Source organism: Phodopus roborovskii, unplaced genomic scaffold (assembly GCF_943737965.1).
Source record: "Phodopus roborovskii unplaced genomic scaffold, PHOROB, whole genome shotgun sequence".
In the NCBI taxonomy this organism is placed as follows: domain Eukaryota; kingdom Metazoa; phylum Chordata; class Mammalia; order Rodentia; family Cricetidae; genus Phodopus; species Phodopus roborovskii.
In genome coordinates, this window is record NW_026126412.1 from 2,761,776 (window position 1) to 2,775,523 (window position 13,748).

Below are 13,748 nucleotides of genomic sequence, written 5' to 3' on the forward strand. Positions count from 1 at the left end.
ATAACCACCCCTTATTCTCATTCACCTTAATTGGATCATTTCATGCTGAGTAAAATATGGTGGTAGAGTTAGAGGGAGTATAGTAATGTGTTTAGTTAACCAAGCCCAGTCTGGGATGAGAAATAGATCAATTTAGGGTTCTCTCAGAACACCTGACTCCTAAGGGGGGCATAGCCATCCTAAAATAAGTCTGGGAAAAGTTAGGAAAGGCTTATGAATGTTAGGAAAGCAATCACCATGGCTGTGAGTTTCTACTATGAAGTACATTAAGAGACATACTTTTTCCATCACAATGCCCCCAATATCGTTTGCTTCTCTCACACTTTATTCAATTGGGGTTTTTTTCCCTCAGCCCAGTGTAAGAAAACAAGAATCTGAAGAGAGAAACCAGATTCCTCCACTCCCACTGTAACACTTTACATACATAAATCCTAAGAAGAAAATTATATAACCACTGTTTTATTGAGCTGAAATGATGGTGACTGAGGCCCCTGGTTTCTAACCCATAGCACCTAAAAAGTAAAAAGAAACAAACTGCCTAAACTCTTTGCTACTAAGTGGAAGAAAGTCAGACCTGGCTCTGTAGGCTCTGAGTGCTAGGCTTCCTTCATTCAAGTACACTGCTCCAAGTTTGCCTACTTTTATCAGGGCATTCATTTTTATTGTAAAAGTCTCCTGTGATCTGGAGTGAACATTGTTAGGAATAGAAGGGAAAAACACGTCTTAGTTCTTCCATGCTTTGTAGGAAGTAACTTAGGCAAAACACCATTTCTTCAGAAATAAACCAAACTATTCTATTTTTATATGAGATTTATAGCTAACCATTGGCCATGTACTTTCTTACACACCTGTTTTTGTTTGTTTGTTTTATTTTTTGGTTTTTACATTTTGTTTTAAGTGACATCATAGGTTTATGTTTGCTTATTTTAGCTCTATGTGGCTGTATGGTTACTTCTTTTTTTTCTACAGAAGTATAATTCTTCACACTCTTCTAATAAAATCAAGGCTGCCTTGACTCTGGTGCTAATGTGAAATCATCTAGGTGCACAGAATCCCTTGGAGTCCTGCAGCTCAGGCCTATGTGCAATGACTTGGTAAAAGTCTAACTATGGGCCAGAAAGGATGGTTCTACTTTATTACAGGGGTCAATTTGATTGTTATAAAGTCCAAATATGTGAATCTAATTTTGTCTCTAGTCATCTGTTTTGGAAGAAGAAGGCAGTTTCAAGGTCAACTCACATCATTTAGCTTTGCTGTATGATGTTAATGATGTCTTATTTTAGCAAATGTCTGAAAAGTTTCTGTACTCCATAAGACTCCAAATCAGACCAAATCAAACTGAATTAGGAAAAGCCCAAGTTTAATGGATACAATGTTCCTGGATGATTTTCCAGTCTCCTCAGAGAAGAAAGGTGAAAGAGAGACTGGAAAATCATGCATCTATTTTCTTGGGGACAGTTTAAATACCCTATGGAAGTGATCTTGAACATCTCTGGGGAAGGGGTCATCATTGTCGGGCTTTCTGAATTGCAGCAGGGTTTGGAGAGAGAGAGAAAGGGGGGAGGGGGAGGGGACTTGGGTTGGAATTTCCACCAGAACATTCCAGACTCTTTTGTTATATGGATGCCAGGGGCTGTGGTGAAGCTTTCACTAGAATGGTGTCTAAACATGAAGATCAAAGTCTCCCTGACTAGGTAGGTGTCTTAGTCAGTGTTCTATGGTTGTGAAGAGACACCATGATCACTGTAAGTTTGATAAAGTAAACATTCAATTGGAGCTAGCTTACAGTTTAAGAGGTTTAGTCCATTGTCATCAGGGCAGAGAACAAGGTGACATGCAGGCAGACATGATGCTGGAGAAGGAACTGAGAGTTCTACATCCTGATCCTCAGGCAGCAGGAAGACAGACAGAAACTGGGACTGGCTTGGGCTTTTGAAAACCCAAGCCCAATCCCAGTGACAAACTTCTGCCAACAAGGCCACACCTCTTCATCCTTTCAAACAGTGCTACTCCCTGGGGACCAAGTATTTACCTCTATGAGCCCATGAAGGCCATTCTCATTCAAACCACTACACTAGGACATAACCAAATCTCTAAGTTTTCAAAAAGAATTTGAATTCTTGGGTCCAGCACTGACAGGTGGCCATGCTACATGATGCCTCAATTCTATCAACCTATTAATGGTTCCAGGAGTAGTAACTGAGTTGCCTAGATCTACATTAAAATTTCAGATTAGAGGAAACTTAAGCATCTCTGTTTGAATTGGTCTTAACTAAGTCGTCTACAAAATTTAGGGAACAGTTTAACAGGGTTTCAAATTATATTTCTACCCTAATTGGGCAATTCTCAAAATCTGTAGCTGGTAGTCAGGTGAAAGTCCCTCTTAGAATAGTGAGAATCTACCTTTTAACACCTTATAGTTGATATAAAGAGTTCATTTAGTCTTGTCTTTCAAACAAGCACTTCCTCTTCTTTGCTGTTGAAACATTTTTCATCCTTCATGCCAGTCCTCTCCACCATTTTTTATCACAGCCAAATAATAGTAACTTCATTTCCCTTGCAATTTCAGATTTACATATAGGCACAATGAAAAGGTTTTTCAGAGAAAGAGTATCTCAGTGATCAGGTGTCAAGGAATACCACAAAAATTACACAAGAAATTTATAGGGGGGAGGCACAAAATGGCTGCCTCTGATTGAGGGTGGGGACAGAACAGTTCGTGATGGTGGGCTTTATAGGAGGTATGGAGCATGCACATAGGGAAAGTACAGCAGAAACGTTGGTACCAAATCAGCTAAAGGACATGCTTATATTTGAATGCAATGCTTGAAAATGCAGCAAGTACTTAGTGATCTCAAAAGGAAAGGAACTGGCCTGAATGTTGTGTCTACTGTATAGGACTGCTGAATAAAAAGGTGGAAAAGACAAGTTGTGGTATTAGGTTTCTCCAGAGAAATAAAACCCTATGATATATATAGAGACTTTGTTATGAGATTTTGTTTTTACAATTATGGAGGCTGACAATTCTATAATATGTATGTGAATACCAGGAAAGCTTGTGATATGTCTCACTACGAGGTGCAAGTGCCTGAGGACCAGTTATGTTTATGGGAAGGCTGTGAGAGCAAATCCTAGCGGCCAAGGGCTCTAAGACAGGAACTGAGGAAGGTGTTATCCCAATTCAAGAGGAGATACTAGTTTAATTTGCCTCTCCTCCTCCTCCTTCTTCCTTAAATACGTCCTTAGTAGACTGTCTAATATTTACTAACATTGGTAAGGAAAGATTGTTTTTACTCAGTCTATTGTTTCAAAGGTTAACCTCTTCTGGATGTACCCACACAAACACACCTGCAGATGCTACATTTGGGCACTGTTTAACTGATTAGAGTTGATACATAGTTACCATCACGGTCTGTATCTATAAGGCTGAGTTAGTCAGCTGACCAAGCTGGGCAGTCCTGCCACTGGACTACTTGTCTAGGAGATGAAAGCATAAAGTAGGTGGGTTCATTGGACTTTTCTGTTAGGGGAACTGAAGATGGTGGAAATGCTGACTCAATCAGCTGCAATTTATTATCTCAGCAGTGCAAATCTTGTTTTGAGGATTCTCTGAGCTTCTGTTGATCTCTGCCCCAATAAAGTGCTGCCCTTTCTGTTAATTTGTCCTTAAGAATGTCACCAAATTACCTTTCCACACTCACATTTGATCATATTAAAGCTCTGGTTAAATTCTCCAAAGTCTGCTTTTTGTTTTCTTGGCCTTATACACAGATCTTTTTTATTCAGCTACGGCTGGATCTCCTTTGGCCACACAGTTCAGCCACACTGGCATCCTAACATGGTGCAACTGCTGTCTACGTTGGTCATGGTCAACTCTGTCTTCTCCATGCTTCAGCAGGTCTACTCCTGTGGTCTAGGACACTTTGGGTGTGTCAGTTACTTTTCTCTTCAATGTCAGAATACAAGACAGAAACAAGGAAGCAAATATTTACTGTGGCTCATGGCTTGCTGCATTTAATTGATGGTTAGAGAACAGGGAAGACAGACAACCATAACCTGTGTGGTCTATCTCCCAGAATCCCGCTTCCTCCATCTAGACCCTACTTTCTAAAGTTTCTGTGAGTTCCCCAAAGCACAAGCTGGGGACCCAGTATTCAAACACGTGAGCCAGTGAGGGACATTTCACATTACATTCAGATCAACCGGCATTGGTCTGCCCCCACCTCCTCTCTTCCTCCTGATGAGCTGCCACCATCTCCAGGTGAGTCTTCACCACTGAGACTCATCCAAGTCACTGTTGAGGGGGTGCTGTTTTAGGAAGGGCGGGGAGCCCTTGGGACAGAGGCCTAGATAACCAAAGTTGGCCATGGTTCTATATTCAACTGCTTGCTTTGTGATCTGAATAAGTCTCGCTTCTGCTTTAACCTGCTACTGCCATAGCCAAACCCCACCACTGCATCATCCCTGCTGTGGTGTACCGAAGTTCCGTAAAACCACAAACCATTGGTGAAAACCACAGTAACGAAAAAAAAAAAAAAAAAAAAAAAAAAGAGCACATCCAATCACCCAGTCTCCCAGGACTGTCAGATGATCCCCTTCAGTGCTCCCAGTGTCTCCTGACTGAACCCCCTATTAAAATGCGGCATTGCAGTGTAATTGTCAGATTGCCTCCTACGTCTACCATATTGTCTCTCTGAGGCAAAAGTGTGTTGTTCATTTTGTTTTTCCAATCCTTGGCATAAAATCATTAGCTAATAAATGCCTATTAATAAATATAAAAGCAGTGCTTGGATTTGTGAAGAAGCTAGTGTTCTGTCTTTGACTGATCTAGTCCTGGTATTTTTTTCATACCATAACATCCTCAACAGGGTGGGGAAGAGCAGAGAGGAAGGACAACTTGCAGCTCTGTAACAGTGATTGTCCACATTGTGGAGGAAGGGAAGGGTGTCCAGGGGTCCTTTGGCCTCTCTCCCAGCATAGCACTCAATAGGGAGGATAGTCCCTGTAGGCCAGGAAGAGGCTGCAAGGAAGGAGTCTGCTGATGTGTGCTGCTGATGCATAGCAACCTGGGCTCCTTCACATCACAACCTGCTGTCACATGGCTAGCCAGACATTCAGTCAGCAGCTTGTAAAAGCAGGAGCAGGAACTGCACGGCTTTGATTATTGCTCACAATAATCAGAGCTGAGTTTTCTCTCTGGTCTCTGGTGGAGAAATGGCATTCTAAACCACCTTACAAGATAGTTATCTAGTGGGAGGATTTCTAGTAAAAACAACAGCCATGCCATTGTTCCCTTCCTTTGGAGTTAGTCATTGTCCCATCCCTCAAGAGTTAGTCTATCATCTGGACAAGAAGATACCCTTCGGGAGTAGTCTGTTTCAGAAACTTTAAGGCATTGTATAAGGTGTGCCTTAAAATGTAGGTTGGAAGGATGGTCTTTGTGTCTACTGTCCACTCTCACCCCTTGAAAGCGTTTCTCTTCCTGATTCTCACCCCGTGTTCACTCTTATCCTTAGATGCTTTCTTCCACAATGGTCTCTCTGTCCACTTCCATATCTTGAGAACAGTTCACATTTCCTTGTCATAACCTCCATCTGTCTTCTACCCTACACCATGTGTCTCATTTGAACTCTTTTGCTTGGGTCAGAATGACTAGGAACTGAGGGAGAGCAGAGGACTTCTGGCATTCTGAACAGAGCTCTAAGGCCCAGAGGGGGCTTGAGAAACATGTTAGAGGGTCAATTTGGCCACAATGCCACATGCTTTTCATAGCTGACCTCCAGTGGAAAAGCATTGAGTATTAAGAATCAAACATTCAGAGCCAAATTCACCCCAAATTTATGTAGAATAATCCATGTTCTCATGTAAGACAATGATTGTCTGGCTTATATCAGCAGGTCATCAAGTGGGTAAAGACAGCCTGTGGGTATTAGTGAGTCCAGACCTTCCTTCAACGGACTTCTTTTGGTTATAGTAATGGCCCTCTAGGGGCAAGGGCATAGGGGAAATGATGTTAAATCCATTCTTGCTGGATGAAGCCCTTACTAGGTTCTCACAGAAAAACAGGTTTGGGTTGAGCAAGTGGGATGAAGGCACCTTGAGTAGCTGTCCCACACCTGCCATTTCTTGGTGGCTGTCAGCTGGGTAGGTTAGCTTCTTTGGGGAAGATGCTGCTAACCCCAAGGCTCCAAACGTTCAAATGATACAAAGGAGGATAGACCCAAGACCATTCAGTTAGAACCTACTGTAGGCTGAACTAGTGTATTCACTAAGAAAAAATTCTGGAGGAATGTAAGCCACATCAAACTGTTGTAGAATCTTATTTTAAAGTGTGGCACATTCCTTTATGCTCTGGAACATTTGTCCAACTATATAAAGACATGTTGCTTTTGTTTATGGTGCATTTGTTTAACTATGTGAAGCTGTGATTCATTGCATGTCTAAAACACCTGATGGCCTAATTGAGAGCTCAACTGCCAATAGTGAGGCAGGAGAAAGGACAGGCAGGGCTGGCAGACAGAGAACACATAGAAGGAGAAATCTGGGAGAAGGAACAAGAAGAGCAAGGAGAGGAGGACACTAGGGGCCAGCCACACAGTCACACAGCCAGCCACAGAGTAAGAGTGAAATTAAGATATGCAGAAATAAGAAAAGGAAAAAGACCAGAGGCAAAAGGTAGATGGGTTAAATTAAGAAAATCTGGCTAGAAACAAGCCAAGCTATGGCCGGGCATTTATAATAAAGAATAAGATTCTGTGTGTGATTTGGGAGCTAGGTGACAGGCCCCCCAAAAGAGCAGAAATGTAAAGCATAAAAAACAAAAAACAAAACAATTACACTGAATGAAGATTTCCTTTGGCTTATTTTTTCTGTAACCTACCTATACCCCACTCACGATAAGCTATACACCAAATCTGCATTGATTGCCTCTTGTGTATCACATGTTGTAGAAGTATGTAGATGCAACCAAGAACAAAACAGCATCCTCAGAGAGCATTACGTCCGAAGCAGCTTTAACCGTCAATTCCCCTCTGCCTGTTAGTGGTACATTTGCTATTGTCAAAAAACCAAGGTGTGTGAAAGCTGTCAGTTCCCAGGTGGAGGGATAAGCACATGGATTTAATGCTCATAAATGCTGACACTTCTCCTAGAGGCAAAGAGAGTTAGGAGGATGAGGTCATGGATCAACTCTCTTCCCTGATTTAGTTCTTGCCAACCCATACAAATACGAGAGGAGTTGTTTTGTTTTGTTTGAGACAGATTCTAACAGTGTAGCCCAAACTACTCTAGAACTCATTATGTAGTCGACCTTGGCCTCAAATTTGAGACAGTGCTCCTGCTGGAGCATGCTGGGATTGCGGGCAGGGCCTCCACACCTACCTGAATTTTATTTATTTATTTATTTGTTTGTTTGTTTGTTTTAATAGTCCTACCTACACAAGTATCACTTGAAGCTGTCTCCTGTAGAGCTCCTTAACACTTGAATCAATGAGTCCTACCCTCGCACATCATTCACCACCTTAGTCTTTTCCTTGTCTAGTTTGCTTAAGACTTTGCCCTTAGAAGCTCAGTGTGGACAGGCTTAGAAGCTGGTCTGGGCCCAACAACCATGTCCTACAGAATACAGGCATGCTTGGAAAGGACTAAGGGAAGCTTTATGTTCTTCTCCTGTACTCGGTTTTTATTGATGTGGAAGTTAGACTGTAAACCAAAGCCACACCGATTTTCTTCCCAGAAAACGCATTACCGAGTTAAAACTGTTCTCGCCGCTCTGTGGGAAATGCTCTCTTTCAAATGCTCTGTCTCAGCCCGGGAGTTTGTGGCACACACCTTTAATCCCAGCACTCGGGAGGCAGAGGCAGGCGGCTTTCTGTGAGTTCGAGGCCAGCCTGGTCTACAGAGCTAGTTCCAGGACAGGTTCCAAAACAATACAGAAAAAACCCTGTCTCGGAAAGAAAAAAAAAAAAAAAATCTCTGAAGTAGTAGCCTGATTACTTTCCAAAGGTAGGGCTACTTATCACCCCAGGAAGTCACCCCAGGAAGAGGTTATGGGGTTTTCCTCTTGGAAGGAGCAACAAATTTGCTGCTCCCCAAAGATGCACTTGATTTAAGCTCAAAATAACTAAAAACATAACATAGCGATGAATAAAAATTTGGCAGTTTAGTTAAAATAAATGGTCTTATCCAGAACATAGGGGAGTATAAAAGAGCATTGCAAAAATAAGAACTCTGGAACTTGGATGGGTTTTTAAAGCTTGCCAAGGCTGGCCTCCTCCAAATAGGGAATATGAAAGGAACTGGGGAGAATTAAACAAATGCAAGACGTTTCCTCATTAGAAGGATATATGATAGCATGGAGGAAGCAGATGGCTTCAGAAGTTCCAGGAGACTTAGGCAGACCCCCTAAGCCCTGCCCCGTGTTGCCTGGAGGCTGAACCACAGTGACAATGACCTGACTGTGCAGCCACTCCTAGAAAACACTTTCGCAGGAGCAGGGAGGCAGTCTGGGGCGCGGCGGGGGTGGGCGTAGGCAGCCCTGGTCCCGCTCTTCCCGCCGGGCATGGTGATAATGAGGGTGGGGCCAGCGGTGGCGGTGGAGTGCCTGGTGGTCCCCAGACCCCTCGTCGATCTCGGCCTCTCCCTCCCTCACACAGCACACAAATCCCAGGCGCCTCCGAAGCCGCCGCCAGAGCCCGCAGTCGCCCGCCTGGAAGAAGAGGTAGACGAAAGGGTTGAGGGCGCTGTTGGCCACCTCTACGATGCGCATCGCCACTACTAGACCCTCTCCCTCCCAGTCACCTGCCGGCCCCGACGACCAGGCGGCCGCCAAGCGGGCGGCGAAGTAGGGCAGCTCACAGCCCACGAAGAGCAGCGCCAGCGCTAGGCTCATTTTCAGGCTCTGCACCTTGGCGCGGGGCAGTGCACTGGGCAAGGGGGCTCGGGCCGGACTGGCCGACCGGGGTGCCCCAGCCACCGGAGCCTGAGACCCGCGCTGCCACCATACACACAGCAGGTGGCCGCAAGAGACACCCATGACAGCGACCGGCGCCGCAAAGCCCACGGCAGCTTCGTACAGAGCGTAGACCTGCAGGTGCCAGCGTGGCAGTGGGGCGAAGATGCCCCCGCAGCGATGCTCCCCCGGCCAGGCGCTGGTGGCCGGCGGTGGAGGAGCGCCCCAGCGCACCACGAAAGTCGGCGGTAGTGCCAGCAGCAGTGCCAGCAGCCAGCCCAGGGCAGCCAGGGCGCGCGCGGGCAGCTGCTGGCCCTGGGGACCGCGCACCGCGAGCTGGCGCTCGAGGGCGATGAGCGCCACCAGGTGGGCGGAGGCGCCCCGCCCCGATGCCTGCAGCAGCTGAGACATGCGGCACGCCAGGTCGCCCAGAGCTGGACTCGGGTCGTCCAGCAGCTCCCAGGCCAGCTGAGACAACGCAGTGCCCCCACACGCGTACAGGTCGGCCGCTGCCAGCTGCACCAGCAAGAAGTCCATCTTGCGACGCTTGGGGCCCGGCCAGGGCCGGCTGCCGCCGCCGCACAGGCGACATAGCACCGTGGTGTTGCCCGCCACCGCCGTCACCAGGATGATTCCCATGAAGACCAAATGGATCGGGTGGCTGGGTTGCCTTCGTGGCTGCGGCTGTGGTACTGGGACAGAAGGTCCCTGTCCCGAAGTCAGGTTGAGACCCCAGCTCGGCAGGATGGAGACGGAGAGGTTGGGCGCGGGAGGCATAGCTGTGAGGATGAAGCGATCCTCCATCCTTACTCGAGGAGAAAGGAGAGGAACCGCTGAGGGCGGTACTCGCTTAAAATGCCAAAGTGGAGGCGAGGCGAGGTGGCACAGGCCGCACCGCTGGGGTTCTGCTACTTCCTAAAGTTAGTTGGGAAAAGCACACGCATCCGGGGCGAGATGGAATCGGGTGGATTTGTGCTTAGTTGTTTTTATAGGTTGTCATCGTCATTTGTCACTCAAATGTGGGCTGTACACTCGAGGAAAACACATGATTCCTGTTCTCCACCTTCTCAATATTTTGCCCCCTCCTCCAATCCCAGCAAAGCTTCTTCTAATCCACGAGGCCATCCTCAGCGGGATCGGTGGACCGCTGGGCTCTGGAAACTTTGCCCTGTAAAGTACAGCCAGGTAGAAAGTTAACCTTTGCAAAGAGTAATAGATATTAACCCAGAAGCAACACAGAGAAAGGAAGTTCCTGACTAAGGCTACACCCCCGCTCCTGCGCATACACCAACAGGTGTTGTGATTGCTAATGGGGGAAAATATACTAATACTACTTTTGATTAAACAAAAATAAAAAGCATTTTGTAATGCCACATGCCCACACCAGCTAGAGAAACGCAAGGGCAGAAGAAACTCATTTCTCCCCACTCCCTATCCCATTGGGCACCAGGGCAGAGTGCAGGCCAGGCAAGCAGTCTACCACTGAACCACATCCAGTTCCTAACAGCACCAATAACTTTTGGAGCAGTCACCAGATGAATCTTTGATAGGGCATATATACCTTCCTCTGCCTGTAGTGAGAATGGTTTAAACGGAGAGAACTGAGGGCTGTACTGTTGCCTGGCAATTAGAAACAGCAGCCGTTTGCAGACGCTTTCCAATACTCTCGTTACTAGAAGCAGTGGGTGACTGCTGCTCTCTTCTAGGGACGTACAACTCATTTTGTTAGTCTGGAGAGAGCTCTAATAGGTTATGATACAAATGGTGGTTCATGTATTGAACCCCGGAGTATTTCCACCCACAAGGGAAGCATCCCAAAGTCTCCTCTTTGTCTCGGTTCTGTTTTTCCCGCAAATGGGAGGTTGCTAGGAGGGACTACGCCTCCAAAAAGCTAGAGAAAAGGTGACTAAGAAAATGATACAGCGGCCAATTTTTTCAAAAGAAAATCCAACTCACAGGAAATGCTTTAAGATTTAATGCTGCCACTTTTAGCCCTGCTTCACAAACACATTTCAGTTTTCCCACTGGAAGCATCATTTGGTCTTTTGTGCACCCATCACATTAATCACAGTGAAAGCAGAATTGCTTGTACTTTCTGGTCTTGGGCCAGGGAGGTGTGGGTGTCTGCTGCTTCCCAGGCTGAAGCAATGTTTGCAACCTGAAGATGCATGACTTGGGAGGATCCATACCACCTGCCAGTTGCTGCAGAGATCTCATTTCCTAAGGTCTGCCACTTTGACTGGAGACATTTGTCATTGTCATTATACATCCAGTACCTCATGCTGGACCAGACACATGGCAGATATCAGTAAATATGTGCTCAGCTAACGAAATTAGTGCTATGTAATGCATGTCAGATAACCTTGAGCAAAATTCTGTCTTTCTCTAGATGTATCACATAAGATGCCTTTTAAAAGTGGTACCAGTATCATCTAGAGGCCCTGCAATAGGATCTGAGGGTGTGTGGATGATGATATGTCTTTGCTGGATCACTGACAGAAGAGGTAGAGTGACAACTATGGAGAATTTCAGTCCTGACTTGGTTTTCACACTTGGTTCAGTTTGTCCAAGGCATTTTTCTGGGGATCATGTGGTCCAGTCTTTTCTTCTGAACAGTATATGACAGCCAACGGCTCCCCTATAAATGCCAGCTCAATATTTTTCAATGTAATTCTATAGTTTGTGGGAATGTTCTCATAAGTTACAAAATCCTACCCATGAACCTGCATTCCACAGAATTTTAGAAAGACTTGACAAAATAGTGATTTTTTTTAAAAAAGTTGGTTCCCACTGAGAACACAGTGGCAGCTGTTTAGGCCGCCAGAGTCGGTTGTGGTCATGGAGTACTCATGGGACAAGCCGACACTGGCGTTCTCCCCCTTTTTTGACATCATCAACTACCCAGTGGTGCTGAAGCAGCTGTGAGGGTATTAGGACACACATTGCATTCATTTGGACCTATGGGGGCACAGGGAAGGCTGGAAATTGGATCTAGGGCCCCATTGTGGAAAGGGGTACCAGTGGCATGAAATAATCCCCTTTCCAACGGGCTGAGTGCTGTGCTCTGTGGCTTTGGTGGAGGAATTTTATCCTGTACTTTACTTGCAGAGCCTCTACTGAGGTTTCTGACAAACCATACTAATATTTTACTGGTACCTTTAATCTGGTATATTGTTTTTTTTTTTTTTTTTTTTTTTTTTGCCCATGTGACCTAGTTTCCCAGGGCTATTAATTTCTTCTTATTTTGATTCCTGGCTATAGAATCAAGGACGTGATCAGAACTTGGAAAAAGCAGGTGGAGTCACACATGCTAATACCTATCACAGAAGTGGCTGGGTAATTACAAAGGCTTTTGAATGGACCCAAGGTGCCCATTCAACTATTGTTTCCCATTTATGAACACTTGCTTAAAGGAGACTGGAAACCAGACAGCAATGAACAGCTGGAGATGTCCTTCCCTACCAAGGTAACCTTGCTGGGGTCAATATCTTTACATTCCAGCAGACCTTCATGCCATCTTTCTTATGACCATAAAGGTAACCATGGTGACAAAGGATTTTGCAATGACTCTTGCTCCCTTTAAGGATACCTTGAGTCAGCTTCTGGGTCTGCCAGAGGCTCCAGATGGTGCTAAGAAGCATATCAAAAATTTGCGAATTTGGGGCCAGCCTGGTCTACATTGTAAGTTCCAGGCCAGTAAGAGCTATACAGTGAGATCCCCTCTGATTGTGACATTAGATAACTGTCTTGATTAATCTTTGGGGACCTTGGTGGTGATGTGGAGAACCAACTCCACGAGTTGTCCTCTGACCTCCACACGCCTTAAACATGCACATCCACACACATTCATGAATACAATAAAAATACTTTAAAAACTTCGATTGTAGGGGCTAGAGAGATGGCTTCGTTAAGAGCACTGGCTACGTACTCTTCCAGATGACCTGAGTTCAATTCCTAACATTAACATGGCAGCTCACAACTATCTGTAATTCCAGGTCCAAGAGGTCTAAAGCTGCCTTCTGTCCAAGGGCAGCAGGTATACAAGCAAGCAAAACACCCATATACAGGAAATTGTTCCTAATTATGATACTATGTTTAATACACTTAAAGCATTGTAGATTTACACTTAAAGCTTAATAGATTTGTCTCCTCTTTCTTTTTTTTTAATGATAATATTTTTTACTTAAATTTGAACAAGGTTGTTTTATATGTCAATCCCAGTTCCCTCACCCTCCCCTCCCATCCGCTTTCTGCTCCCCAGGGAGGGTGAGGCCTTCCATGGGGGATCTTCAAAGTCTGTCATATCATTTGTAGCAGGGTCAAGGCCTTCCCCCATTGTCTTTCTCCCCCCCCTTCCTTTCTCTCTCCTCTCTTTCTCTCTCTTCCTTTGTGTAGTGTTAACTGTCCTGTCTGTAGAGCAGAATGGCCTAAAAGTCAGAAGTCAGATATCTGCCCAAGTTTGTCTACCAAACGCTGGGATCAAAGGTGTGCGCCACCCCATACAGCTGCTTGGTAAATTTTTAATGTTGTGTCTTGGAGGGTGTGATACAGGAGTGTGAGTCTCTAAGCCATTGTTCTATTGTTTTGGCTCATGTAACTAGCTTGCAAACCTACATGTGACCTAGTAGTTGCTCTTTAGTCTTAATCAGGAGACATTATTGAACCTTAATGTCACATTAAGATACTTTTGAGACCATATTAAGGTATATTTTCACTTGAATTTGTGAATATAAAATAGACATGTATTAATGGAATGTCTCAGAAATTTATAAATGACTACAAATATAAGTTAATATAA

At 45.1% G+C, this 13,748-nt stretch overlaps 1 protein-coding gene and 1 pseudogene across 1 annotated transcript; one reads left to right on the forward strand and one right to left on the reverse strand.

The window, feature by feature from the left end:
• Positions 1-8,333: 8,333 nt before the first annotated feature.
• On the reverse strand, positions 8,334-10,056 carry Gpr150 (G protein-coupled receptor 150). Its single transcript, XM_051182824.1, has one exon. The coding sequence runs from the start codon at positions 9,752-9,754 to the stop codon at positions 8,471-8,473; it is 1,284 nt and encodes a 427-aa protein (XP_051038781.1). The 5' UTR covers positions 9,755-10,056; the 3' UTR covers positions 8,334-8,470.
• Positions 10,057-11,985: 1,929 nt separating this feature from the next.
• LOC127220921 (trimeric intracellular cation channel type B-like) lies at positions 11,986-13,031 on the forward strand (annotated as a pseudogene).
• Positions 13,032-13,748: the final 717 nt, after the last annotated feature.

Excerpts from the sequence above, each read along its gene's own strand:
- Gpr150 (XM_051182824.1), bottom strand. The coding sequence starts at position 9,754 with ATGGAGGATCGCTTCATCCTCACAGCTATGCCTCCCGCGCCCAACCTC.